At 34.2% G+C, this 11,574-nt stretch overlaps 3 protein-coding genes across 6 annotated transcripts in view; all 3 read right to left on the bottom strand.

The window, feature by feature from the left end:
* The window catches only part of LOC106330773, a 2,364-nt gene extending 165 nt beyond the window's left edge, over positions 1-2,199 (bottom strand). Inside the window, exons 1-4 of the mRNA XM_013769192.1 lie at positions 2,193-2,199; positions 1,030-1,940; positions 370-921; positions 16-282 (exon numbers count right to left, since the gene is read on the bottom strand). Of these exons, the coding sequence (XP_013624646.1) occupies positions 16-282; positions 370-921; positions 1,030-1,940; positions 2,193-2,199 (1,737 nt within the window). The remainder of the gene's footprint in view (positions 1-15; positions 283-369; positions 922-1,029; positions 1,941-2,192) is intronic.
* Positions 2,200-3,992: 1,793 nt separating this feature from the next.
* LOC106298156 (tobamovirus multiplication protein 1-like) lies at positions 3,993-9,676 on the bottom strand. 2 transcript variants are annotated; one of them, XM_013734239.1, is made up of 11 exons: positions 9,393-9,676; positions 8,598-8,688; positions 8,431-8,483; positions 5,492-5,584; positions 5,347-5,418; positions 5,113-5,185; positions 4,949-4,994; positions 4,772-4,835; positions 4,588-4,641; positions 4,415-4,492; positions 3,993-4,319 (listed from the first exon to the last, which is right to left on the bottom strand). In XM_013734239.1, the coding sequence occupies exons 1-11, from the start codon at positions 9,492-9,494 to the stop codon at positions 4,227-4,229; spliced, it is 819 nt and encodes a 272-aa protein (XP_013589693.1). In that variant the 5' UTR covers positions 9,495-9,676; the 3' UTR covers positions 3,993-4,226. The 2 variants fall into 2 exon arrangements, with proteins under 2 accessions (XP_013589693.1, XP_013589698.1); XM_013734244.1 differs by lacking the exon at positions 5,347-5,418.
* Positions 9,677-10,086: 410 nt separating this feature from the next.
* LOC106299247 lies at positions 10,087-11,338 on the bottom strand. 3 transcript variants are annotated; one of them, XM_013735382.1, is made up of 2 exons: positions 10,890-11,338; positions 10,087-10,131 (listed from the first exon to the last, which is right to left on the bottom strand). In XM_013735382.1, exon 1 carries the CDS (start codon positions 11,260-11,262, stop codon positions 10,912-10,914), a length of 351 nt encoding a protein of 116 aa, XP_013590836.1. In that variant the 5' UTR covers positions 11,263-11,338; the 3' UTR covers positions 10,087-10,131; positions 10,890-10,911. The 3 variants fall into 3 exon arrangements, with proteins under 3 accessions (XP_013590836.1, XP_013590828.1, XP_013590822.1); XM_013735374.1 differs by lacking the exon at positions 10,087-10,131 and adding an exon at positions 10,532-10,678; XM_013735368.1 differs by lacking the exon at positions 10,087-10,131 and adding an exon at positions 10,538-10,732.
* Positions 11,339-11,574: the final 236 nt, after the last annotated feature.

Raw genomic sequence — 11,574 nt, 5'->3', positions numbered from 1 at the left:
GGGGGAGGTGTGGACGGGGGAGGTGTGGACGGGGGAGTTGTGGACGGGGGATTTGTGGACGGGGGAGTTGTGGATTATATGGTTTGGTTCAATGGGGGTGTGTTCGGGTAAGGTGTAAAAGGTGGTGGTGTGTACGGGTGTGGTTTGTTCAGGTTCTGTAGGGAGATGTGTTGTGTGGAACGGAGTTGACTCGCCGGAAGGTTGGCCGTAGAGCTGAGCTGCATATTGGCTGACAACAGGGGAGGTGCATTCCGGATGATCTTCCTCCATAGGTGCCGGGGACTGCAACGACGTTGACAGACATACATAAAAAGTCAATAAATTGCAACAGAAACGCGAGAAGATTTTAGGGAAAAGGAAAAATGGTACCGTCTCGTTAGGTACATCATCAGTTGAATGCTCTGTGGGGTCAGTCTGACATCCTCTGTGTGAGAGTTGGGGTTTGTGTGGAGAACCAATGAGAGAGTGGAAAGCAGAACGCTTGCTGTGGGTTCGAGACTTCTTGCGTTTGTTGAGTTGGCGCATCAATCTAAACTCTTTCCTGAGTTTGGAAACTTCGCTAGAAACTTTAGAAAGCCTTTCCATCATCTGATCGTTTGAGTTGCTGGTTGAACCAGTTCTGAGAAAGTAGTTGCTGATCCTCCTCTGCTTTCGGCACGGTGGTGGTTTGTTTAGGGGCTTTCTAGGTCTCAAAGCATTTTTTGAAACTTGTCTCCTCGTTTCTGGTTCCTCCAAGGGAGGTTTATGGATGAGTATGGGCGTGGAAGTGTCTCCACCTGGCCAGAGATGCTTCTTGAATGGGTGGTGGTTCGCTATGAGGTTCTCCATGTACGTTAGGCGTTTATCAGCAACAACGTCGTGCCAAACTCCCCATCCTGGTTGCGGTTGGCTTTGTATTGGTATCAATGATGTAACAGCAAGCTGTAATGACCGCAAAAATGACAAGTTGTTAACATAGACTCGTAATGAAAACAATAGAAATGCTCAAAATTAATTGAAGTAGTAAAACGAGGGAGATGAGGTGCTTACATTCTCAACAGCTTCCACGCGTGGTATGTCAAGGTAGCTAATCTTCGGGTAAACAGGAAGATGAGGTTCTTCGAGTTGGATGATTGATAGCGAGTCTAAGGGGGCTGGGATTATGGACTGCAGCTCCGGGACGGCTTGAAATGCAAGGAGTTGTAATGATAGGGAGAATCCCTTCAGCCTGAAAGTTTCCTGCTTCAAAAGATCAACAAGCTTTGCAATAGGGTCCTCGCATTTCAGAGGGATGAACTTGGGAGGTTTCATGCAGGTAATAGTCTTGAGGAAAGACTCTCTGCCCCAAGGGTGTAGGCAGAAAGCGTCGACGTCCTGGACCATCTTGACGTACTTCAGAGTAGGCCGTGGAGTTTGTTGATGAGCGATTAGAACCCCATCAACAATTATTATTAGAGCTAGGCGCAGCTTCTTTTTTCCTGGCATCGTTGTTTCAGTCTCGAGCTTGTGGCGTAGATCAGCAATGGTGGTGAATCTCTTTTTACCGATCAGCTTGATCCAGTCAGGATCTTTGTGAGCTTTACTCTTGTCTTCCAGTTCAGTGTTGTAGTCTGCAGGAAAATCACCACAAGGCAGACCTGTGATTGTGCCGAACTCTTGGAGGCCGAAACGGATGGGATCGCTTCCAAAGACTGACCAGAGTGTGTGTTTATCCTCGACAATTAGCTGTCTTGTAAGAAAAGTGTGTATTATTTTACACGAGGCAGGACACTGACGTGCTGGGAGCTCAAATAACTTCCCGAAACAAGAGTCTTTGATGTACTGGAGCTCTTTGGTGTTCCGGAGAGCATGCTGTATAAAAGCTAGAAGGTCTGGCTTGGAGTAGATGTTGATACGTCCGCTTGGGGCCCTGTCTGTGGCGAACAGCCTCGGAGGGAGAAGGTGGTCTGGCTTGTTGTTTCCTACAAGAACGTGTAAATGATAGGACCGTAAATGGAAACAACTCGGACACACGACCAGAAAAAGAAAAAACTAAGAAACTCTAGACTTTTCTTTAATTATTGATCCCTAAAGAAGAAATTTGAAATTGTTATGTTAAAATCAGGAAACTTTCACACGATTTCATACGATTTCATAGAGTTATACAATTTTAAGAGAAGTGAAAATCGATAACTAACAGATCTACCAACAAGTACATGGGTGAAGAAATAAACCTTGCATGTCGGAACAATCAAGACAGCAGATCGAGAAAGCGAGGAAGATGATAGATGAGTAGGGAACTTAATCTACGCCGCTGAATATGACAAGACAGCAGATCGAGCCAGAAGATTGACGGGTTAGGAAGATTGTAAAGGGTGCGATACGAAATGAGACATACGATTGAGGGGTGAGGAAGATGATTGAGGGGTGAGGAAACTAGGGTTCTTAATCTCCGCCGCGGAAACTAGGGTTCTTAATCTCTGTCGCACAAAGTATGAGAGAGAGAGAGAGAGGGTGTGAACCGTAGGATAAAAGTGTGTCTTTAGATTTATGAACTAGGTATAGTTTGGCGTTGGTACACTTGGGTTTAAATTAAACTCGATTCGGTTTGGTTTTCAATGTGTCCGGTTTGGTTTTATTTGTTCTAGGGGCATCGATGTCTTTGGCTAGCCAAGAAGGTTGCCTCAAGTTCAATGTGTCTTAATGTGATATATGAAACTGGAAAAGTGTCCTAAGGAGTAAAAAAATCTTAAGATAATGTTCCATAACAAAAAGGGAGTATTAGGTAGGCCGCTTGACTCGTGAATCTTAAAGACGTGTTAGACATCAAAAGCACGTGTGTTTTAACCGGGTTTTTACGTAATAAAGTTTGGAATCATTTTAATTGCTCTAATGGTTCATCAAATTGTTTTAATAACTGATAATTGAACAAACGAAACACTTGGGAATTCATCAAAGAGGCTAATGAAAGAAACATGAAATGTTTATAGAACAAACCAAAATTCAATGATTTAGATATTGACGGTCCATGTGGCAGCGTCATTTCCACCTCAAAGTATCATCAGAACCAGACAAATCTTTAGCATTACCGAAGAGATCATTTTTAAGCATCTCGCTGTAGTTGAAATCTGACTGAACTACACAACGGTGAAAACAAGGCAAGGACACAAACAAAACCAGTTGAAGCAAACTTGATAATGTCTATAGTTCGCAATATACTTGACCGCGCGTGTCTCTTATATCGACGTTGGCACCAAACGGTTGAGACATAACAGCAGGGTCAAGGTTCCAACAACAATAATAATGACAGGCTTCTTCTTGGAATTATTGGAATAGCTGCCAGAACTAAAACGAAGCTTGTCCAATGAGTCAACCAGCTTATGATTCTCTTTCGCAATGTTCTTTGCAAGACGGGACCCTTGCAAGACATAAAAAAACAAAAATCATGCCAAATACAGCATATTCAGTTTCCTACTGATCTGAAAAATATTCTACACGAAAATCCAGGTAGCTAAGGAAAGGAGACAAAGCAAGAGGTGAGTGAAGAAGGCATAGGATTTTCACAAACCTAGGAACCACTCTATAAAAAGCACACTTTCAAGTTCAAAGTTTCAATTTTGATATATTTAAAAGAGTTCATGCTTAACATAATTCCAGAAAATGAGAAACATAAACTTGAAAGGGTATTTTATTGGCTTGGAAAAAGAAAAAGAAGTATATTTTTAAAAACAAATGAACATTTTCCATTACACAAAAGATAATTTGTTTGAAGAGGAAGTTCACAAAATTTGCTTTGTAAGAACTTGAGGTGCAAAGTTTCTGTTTACTTACAGTTCAATAATTTTATTTTTCAGTTTTATTTGGTTTAGTATGGTTAGATCAGTTGTTATTTATAATTTCTTATAAACAAATTAGTTGAGATTTATAATCTTTTTGACCTTCAAGTTTTACAGTTCATAACTTTGTTCCCATGGTGGAAAGTATATGAAAGATTAAAGACAACGATTTGTATTGTTTTCAAAGTTCAACCGAAACAGGACATAAACAATTAAACATCCGCGCCAGAAAAGCATAAAAACAGAAGAGATATTCGAAGTAGCAAAAGAACATGTAACGTAAAACACGACAAATATAACAATAATTTTACAAAACCAAAAAGTCATATATGAACGTGCATTCCAATTATAAACTCACGCAGATTCCACACCATCTTCTTCTTCTTCAGCTACAGATTTATTTTGCCTCAATTTTCTTCAGACAAAAGAAGTCTACTGGACAGGATGGTACTGAACTGGTGGTCTCTTTGGAGGTAGCTTACGCAGAATGAAGAGGACTAGTGCCGATGGAATTATCTCAACCACCTTTGTAATTCCGTTTTTTTTCCCGAGTCAGTGAAGATACAGAAACACAGATTTAAATATGGTAAAGATAATTAATAAAGGTTTTAGTTACTTACCATATAGTAGATTAAATTCTGAACCGGACGATCAAGAACATCCAGCCTCAAATCCCTGCGAAAAGCTGATACACCCACCTGAAAAGTTTTTGCAACAAAGAAATATTTTTTTTTTAAAAACACTCATCAGCATAACTGATCATAAAGATTTCATTCTATATCTCAGAGCTTACCACAATGCATCTTATGAGGAAGCAGATGAAGCATATGGCTGTCACAGATCCAACCTGTAATTGATTACCATTTCTCAATTACAAAGGCTGATCGATAAAAAAAACAATGAATTTAAATGAAGGCAATGCAAAAATGTCAAAGTTCATTGGAACTAAGACAAAGATGCACAAGCACAATGACTACCTCATGGAGCTTCTTACTTCTCCCTTTTGACTGAATAGGGAATCTTTTCAGCATAATAAACAATCTATATAGCATACCAAAAAAAACATGTGAAAAAACAACGCCAGTAAAGCCATTAATTGAATAACTTCCCAGACACTTTGACTACGAGATAAGCAGAACACAAAAAACACATACCTTCCTCCGTGGTGCAAGTAGCCTAACGCAGCGATGAAAGACACAACTAAAAGAAGAAGGAAAATACCCAAAAAAAAAAAGAATCATTACAGAGTTTAGATATGAAAGAGAATATTGAAGAATGAGCAAATGAGTATACTTGCTTCACCAGACTAAGAACCTACCTGCCATAAATATCTTTCCAACTAACTCCACAGTGCTGTTATCGTTTACCCAGATGCATACCCATATAACAACCTGATACAGACATCAATCACATGTCAAACTTAGTCTTTTGATTCCCCTATAAATTTTAAACAAAAGTGAGAAAGGTTCACACAGATTCTTTTGTAGCAAACAATAACTACCAAGTTAAAAGACAAGGACGAGGGAGAAAGCAATAAGAATCAGACATGAACCTGAGACAAATATACAGCCACATTGGCTGCAATATAGGTTTTCCGCAGCTTATCCGTTGGTAAGCTTCTTGACTGCTCATTAGTGGCAACAAAAACTGAGAGTCTACGCATATCAAAGAAAAATCTTTATAGATAGTTTACTTGCCTCGTGATATATCTGTGCCCAGAACAGAAGGAGCAGTGTGTACGCCGAGAAAAAGAGGAGGCCCGGAAGATCCAGTAATATCCAGCAAAAAACCTGCATTACCTCAATTCAACAACAACATTAGATACTTAAAAGCTATTTTCAAACTCCATCGTTTATACCCTTAAATAACAATAAATCAAGTTTGTGCTAAAAAATTAGTACGCAAAAGGGAAATCACTAAAACAACATTAACTAAAAGTTAAAAAGACATTTTTATTTTATTTAGGTTTAGAATTTACGATTTAGTATTTATGGAATATAGGTAAGGTCAACGTTTAAGATTTAGTGTAATTTAGTGTTTTTATTAATTAATAAATGTGAGTATTTTGTGAATGCTATTTTTGACAAAAAAAACTAAAAAAATGAAATTTCCTTTCCAAAATCAAACAAACAAAACCAGATTTACACTGAGAACAGGTCGAGCAGAGATAGGATAGATGACATAAACACCTTATCGTTTTGTTTTAAAAATTATAATTTTCTTTCAAAAAACAAACCAACGTATATTTGTCTACTCAACATATCCTTATTTGTTTCTCTATTTATAGAGAAATATGACATTCTTCTATATTCTACACTACATTTGAAAGTTTCTATTTTAGATAAATACATTGAATCAATCTCATCTTTATTATAAGAAAATAACAAAGTACTAGATAATAATCCGCGCGCGTGTACGGATGAGTTTATTATACTAATGTTTATTCATTAAATGATTTTAACATTTTACAACACTACAATTTTCACTATAATTTTATTGGTTGTAAAATGACGAATACAAATGTTGGTCTTTTAAATGTATTATCGTTAACGTATTACATTACATTTTAATTATTTTTAAGATTTCATACGCACAAAAGATAATTAAGTTTTACGACTGACACAAATCACGAAAACTATAAAATGGGAAAATAGTTAGGTTTTCTGCTTTCGTTTTGTTTACTATTGACTCTCTATAGTGATTCAATTTCTACATCTATAAAACTGTGCTTTTGTTCTCGTTTCTATTTCACTGATATGAGTTTTGTTTATTTTTTTTAATTTCTTCTGTGAATTCGGTGATTACATAAATGTGAATTAAAAAGGTGGACATATATAAAAATTAGTCTCATTCCAGATACATATCTAAGAATCAAATGTTTGAAGAAAATCACCGGCAAAATCTATTCACATGTTAGTGTTCGAATCTATTATATCAAGCTGTTATAGAATATAAGTGCACACTCGAAATATAAATGTCTGTCTGGTATACATTCGCCAGTTCGGTCTAAAAATCATCTAATTATAAAAAGAAAAAAAAATTACTTATTTTATTAACCTAAACTTTTGAGATTTAGTTACTTAAGAGTATACCAATAAAAAAAATACAATACTTACCATCATAGTATATGTAAACTATGTATAAAATAAGAATTGTTTGATTTTTTAAATGATAAACCAAAAAACCTTATAATAAATTGTTCAAATATCTCATTTTTACAGTTGTAATAGTTAGATATGGTATTAGGAAAAACAAATATTAGATGAATGACCAAATCTCTCATTCTTCGAACAAACTCAAAAGGAGGTGATGAAAATCTTGTCATGATATTTCATTAAAAGATTTTTAGGAATAAAAATCAAGACTAAAATATTCAATCTGAATGAAATAATATATACATATATGTAGTGCTTCCAACATTAAAAATTATTTCCATTTGATGAAGTGTATTTCTGAGATTGTCAGGATTAAATAACATATTATAAACCACCTATTAAGAAAATAAATTGTATACATAAAAATATGTACATTAGAGTAAGCACATAAATCAAAACCAATACTTTTTGTTTAATTACAATCGTGTTTTTGGTAAACAAATCAAAATAATAATTTTATTTACTTTATATGGTATATAATTAAACTTTATTGATATTGGCATAGATATATATAGTATATTTTAATATAAATATTTATTATTGACACTTCATACTCATATGATTTTATTAACATTTGTATATTTGCTGTAACAATAATTTAAACTGTTAATCACAAAACTTTAATGTGAGATTTATCAATTCAAATTTCAAAATTAAAATATTAAGATCTCAATAATTTTCAATGCAAATTTTGAAATTAACATATTTATATATTTTATATAGTATATAATTTAATTTAAAGATATTGATACATATATAATATGAATATCTATTAATGGGACTTCATATTCATACGATTTATGATCATTTATATCTTGCTTGAACAAAAAATGTTAAACCATTGATCACAAAATTTTCAGTGTGAGACTTTTACTTTTTTTAGTAATTTATAGTATTTTTAAAAATTAAAAATATAACATATAAGAAAACATCTATTTTTTTATTATATGGTTAATGTGATTGATTAATTTCTTTTAATAATATAAAATTAAACAAAGAAAGAATACAAAAAATATTATCAAATATGTATTATTCATAATCATTAATTATCAAATATGTATTATCAAATATGTTAATCATATTAGGTAATTTCGTTGATTTTATTTAAGGAAAGAATTGAGAATATTCTTTTGTACACTACTAATCAATTTAATAGTTAGTTTAATAAAAACTATAATATATATTTATATAAACCAACTTATTTTTTAAGTATTCTAAGAATCATATTAGTGAGGTGTTACAAAAAAAAAAAAAAAAAAGAATCATATTAGTAATGACACGCATGAAATATCGGAGATGAGTAAGCGTCAAACCCTATGCAGAATCTCACCTTAGGATGCATGAGAAAGCAAACCAACACAACACGATAACAAAGAATTATATTATCGTATTGGGACCGATTAATATGTTATAATGCTCTAAGATTAATAGATAAGAAATATTGGAGATGAGTAAACGTCAAACCCTATGCAGAATCTCACCTTGGGATGCATGAGAAAGACTTGATGATGAAATCCAAACAGAACCGCACGAACTGCACAAAAATCAAAACAAAAGTGAAAAATATAACCTAAAAATTCTGAAGCAAACAAGGAAAAAAAACACAAAATCCTATTATTTGTCAACAAGAAACAAAGATTCTCATCACCTCCATGGACGACAAAGTTTAGGAGATGAAACAACTTCTGAGTGGTCCAACCATATTCACGCGTTCTCATTTGGATCCTCACCAGTTGGACCTGGCAACAACAATCCAATTCATACAAGGTCAACTAATAGTTCCCTTGCTTTTTCCCACAAAAAATATTCCAAAAATATTTTACTTCTTTTAAAAAATTTACAAAATTTATTCAACTATAATTTTATCCTAACTAAATATTCATTAATTATACATAAATTTAGTTTTCAATAGAATATGAAATAATTTATATCAATTTATAATTGTATTAATGAAAGTACTAATAATTTTAACTATAAAACATATATATTTAATCATTTTAGATATAAACAAAAATATGTAAATTTAAAAAATCAGTATTTAAATAAAGAAAAATGTCAACATAAAATAAAATAATGTATAATGTATATTCAAATTTAATGTGATGCTTATATTTTCATATTTTTCTCAAGATGATATATATATACCATTTGAAAATAATCTTCCCTCGTTTTTATATGAGACCCTTTTTATATTGGTCTATGACAAAAACGATGTCTCATGAAAGCAAACCAAAACAACACGATAACAAAGAAAGATTGCCACCAGACTTCACGTACAAGACATTTTCCCCTTTTCTTTTTAGCAAAAGAAGAAGACAGTACAAGCACGCAAGAGATTTTGACCTAGACACCCTCCAATCAGAGACCTAGAAGATACTTAAAGAAAAAAGGCCTGACTTTGAGCCGTGAAAAGAGAGAGAGATAGGGAGAAAGATAATCGTACAAGAGCGAAGGCGGAAACAAGAGCATAAACTCCACAAAGAGAGAAGAAGATCCCATCTTGCCACTGAGTTGACTCGTTAACATTGTCCCACCATTTCGTCATCACCGTCACGAAGATTTGTGCTATCTTTTGCCGGTTATGATGGATTACACTTCCCTAACAAGCTCTCGAGAATCAGAGAGAGATGACTTGTTTGTGTATATGCAAACCCACAGGTCAGATGGCAGAGAGAGAGAGAGGAAGAAGAAGGAAATGAAGATCCTACGGTCGAGGATGATGCGACCTTTTCGACATTCTGTAGGTTGCTTGTAGCTTCTGACTTGTTCCTTCACATGTCCTCCAAATATTTTATGACCGATGAAGTCAAGAGTCATTTAAAATTCAAGCACAATTCAAGCACGATTTATGACTTCAACATTTTTAATTTACTTTGAATATTAACTTGAAATTTCGACAAAACAATTTATGTGAGGGATAGTGTAGCCACCGAGTTTTGTATAGCTTCACGTTCCTATCCAAGTATATACTGCTTCAACCAGACCTATTCGATAGTAAGTAAAGCAACCCGAAAATTTAATAAATACAAGGCACTATATTGTAACCAACGAGTGAAATAATTCCAGTCAAAGCAGCTAAGGTGATTATGTCCTTTTGATATATTTGGCATGAAAATGAAGTTGTAACGTTTCAATTTGGTTCAGACATGAAGATGTACCAGGGTCAAAAGAATCCTCCAATCCTGTAGAAAGTTTTAATCTACAAAACTCAGAATGTCATAATTAAAAAGATATGTTTATAGACCACTACACTAAAATATTTTGTGCTAAATGAGCAACCTGAACCTTGTGACAGGAGCCTTTAAAGGTTACTTCATATGTAAGGATATTGGTAATGCTAGTAGATAAAGGGAAACATTTGAAACATTCTGTCTCCCTATATGCTATCTCTTACAAAGTGAAGTTCAAATCTGAGAATGTTGCAATAGAAACAAAAGTAAAGAACAATCAACTGCGGCTGCAAAAGGTTTACTACTTAAAGTAATTATACACTACATAAACCAATTTGTTGAAGCAAAACTATATATGTATTGAAGACAATCTACCAACAAATGCACGTTTACTAAACATTCACTCATTTCTCTGCCTCCATCCTCCATGTTTGTCATGTAAACCTCTCACATTCTCAAGCATATTTATACTAATTACTGAGCGGAATTTCTTTCAAACCGGGATATAACCGAAACCGAATTCTTGAATCAGACCGTACAGGATTGAATTAACTTTAGCCTTTAGCATACGTCATAGTCATTGGTCATCATACCACCAAGCAAAAAGAAAATCCTTGAGCATGCATATGTGAAATATATATAAATATTGGTTTTTAATTTACACTGGTAATAAAAGAAAAGCAGAATATGCTCATTGACATTATAGATTGTAACAAATTAACACATAATTTAAAAGAAAAAAAGTTTATGTAGATCTAGAATGTTTTTACCTTAATCCACATAAACAATACTCTACACACGCAAGCCCTTCTCATCATTCTTCAAGATCCTATAGTTGAAACCGGGAACCCGATTCTCACCGGACACCTCCACCGCCGAGCACATACTCGGCAAAAACCTACCACCGCCACCGCAACTCTGCCGCTTCTTCTTCTTCTTCTTCTTTCTCCAGTTTGTTCTAGAGAACCAAGAACTCAGACGTGATGAGTGGTCTCTTTGTTCAAAACCATTAGTGTTTTCTTCAGAGTATCCTCTCCGTGGATCGTACTGGGGACATGTATTGAAGTTTTTGAAGTAGTCGATTTCTTTACGTACAAGCGATCCAATAGTTCCTCGTGTCCCTATGGGGATTTGAGCAGCCATTGACAAAGAGGCTTGTGAGTTGTGTTCTGTTTTTTATTTTTCTTCTTTTGTTCTATTGATCAAGTGGTAATGAAGTGATGTGGAGATGCTTGAAGCTAAAGAAATAGAAAATGGTTTCTTCTTTTTATATGATTACTTTGGTTGGTCATCTATTTCTTTATTAATTGTTTTCCTTTTTACTGTATTTGAATTATTATGTTCTAAAAATCTCAATTAAAACTTTTTGAAAGAACTGATACGAATCGATCCTATTGACATTTTAGACGGCTATGTTTATAATAAACGTGGTTCTTAGAATATGAATCACTAATA

This window comes from Brassica oleracea, chromosome C1 (genome assembly GCF_000695525.1).
Source record: "Brassica oleracea var. oleracea cultivar TO1000 chromosome C1, BOL, whole genome shotgun sequence".
NCBI classification, from domain to species: Eukaryota; Viridiplantae; Streptophyta; class Magnoliopsida; order Brassicales; family Brassicaceae; genus Brassica; species Brassica oleracea.
This window is presented reverse-complemented; position numbering and strand designations above follow the sequence as displayed.

What these genes read in the sequence shown, in the direction of transcription:
- LOC106298156 (XM_013734239.1), bottom strand. Translation starts at nt 9,494, where the DNA reads ATGACGAAATGGTGGGACAATGTTAACGAGTCAACTCAGTGGCAAGAT. An exon ending in TCTTTCTCATGCATCCCAAG is followed by an intron (nt 5,585 to 8,430) that starts GTGAGATTCTGC and finishes GAGGTAATGCAG; the next exon opens with GTTTTTTGCTGGATATTACT. An exon ending in TGGCTGTATATTTGTCTCAG is followed by an intron (nt 5,186 to 5,346) that starts GTTCATGTCTGA and finishes TGTCTGTATCAG; the next exon opens with GTTGTTATATGGGTATGCAT.
- LOC106299247 (XM_013735382.1), bottom strand. Translation starts at nt 11,262, where the DNA reads ATGGCTGCTCAAATCCCCATAGGGACACGAGGAACTATTGGATCGCTT.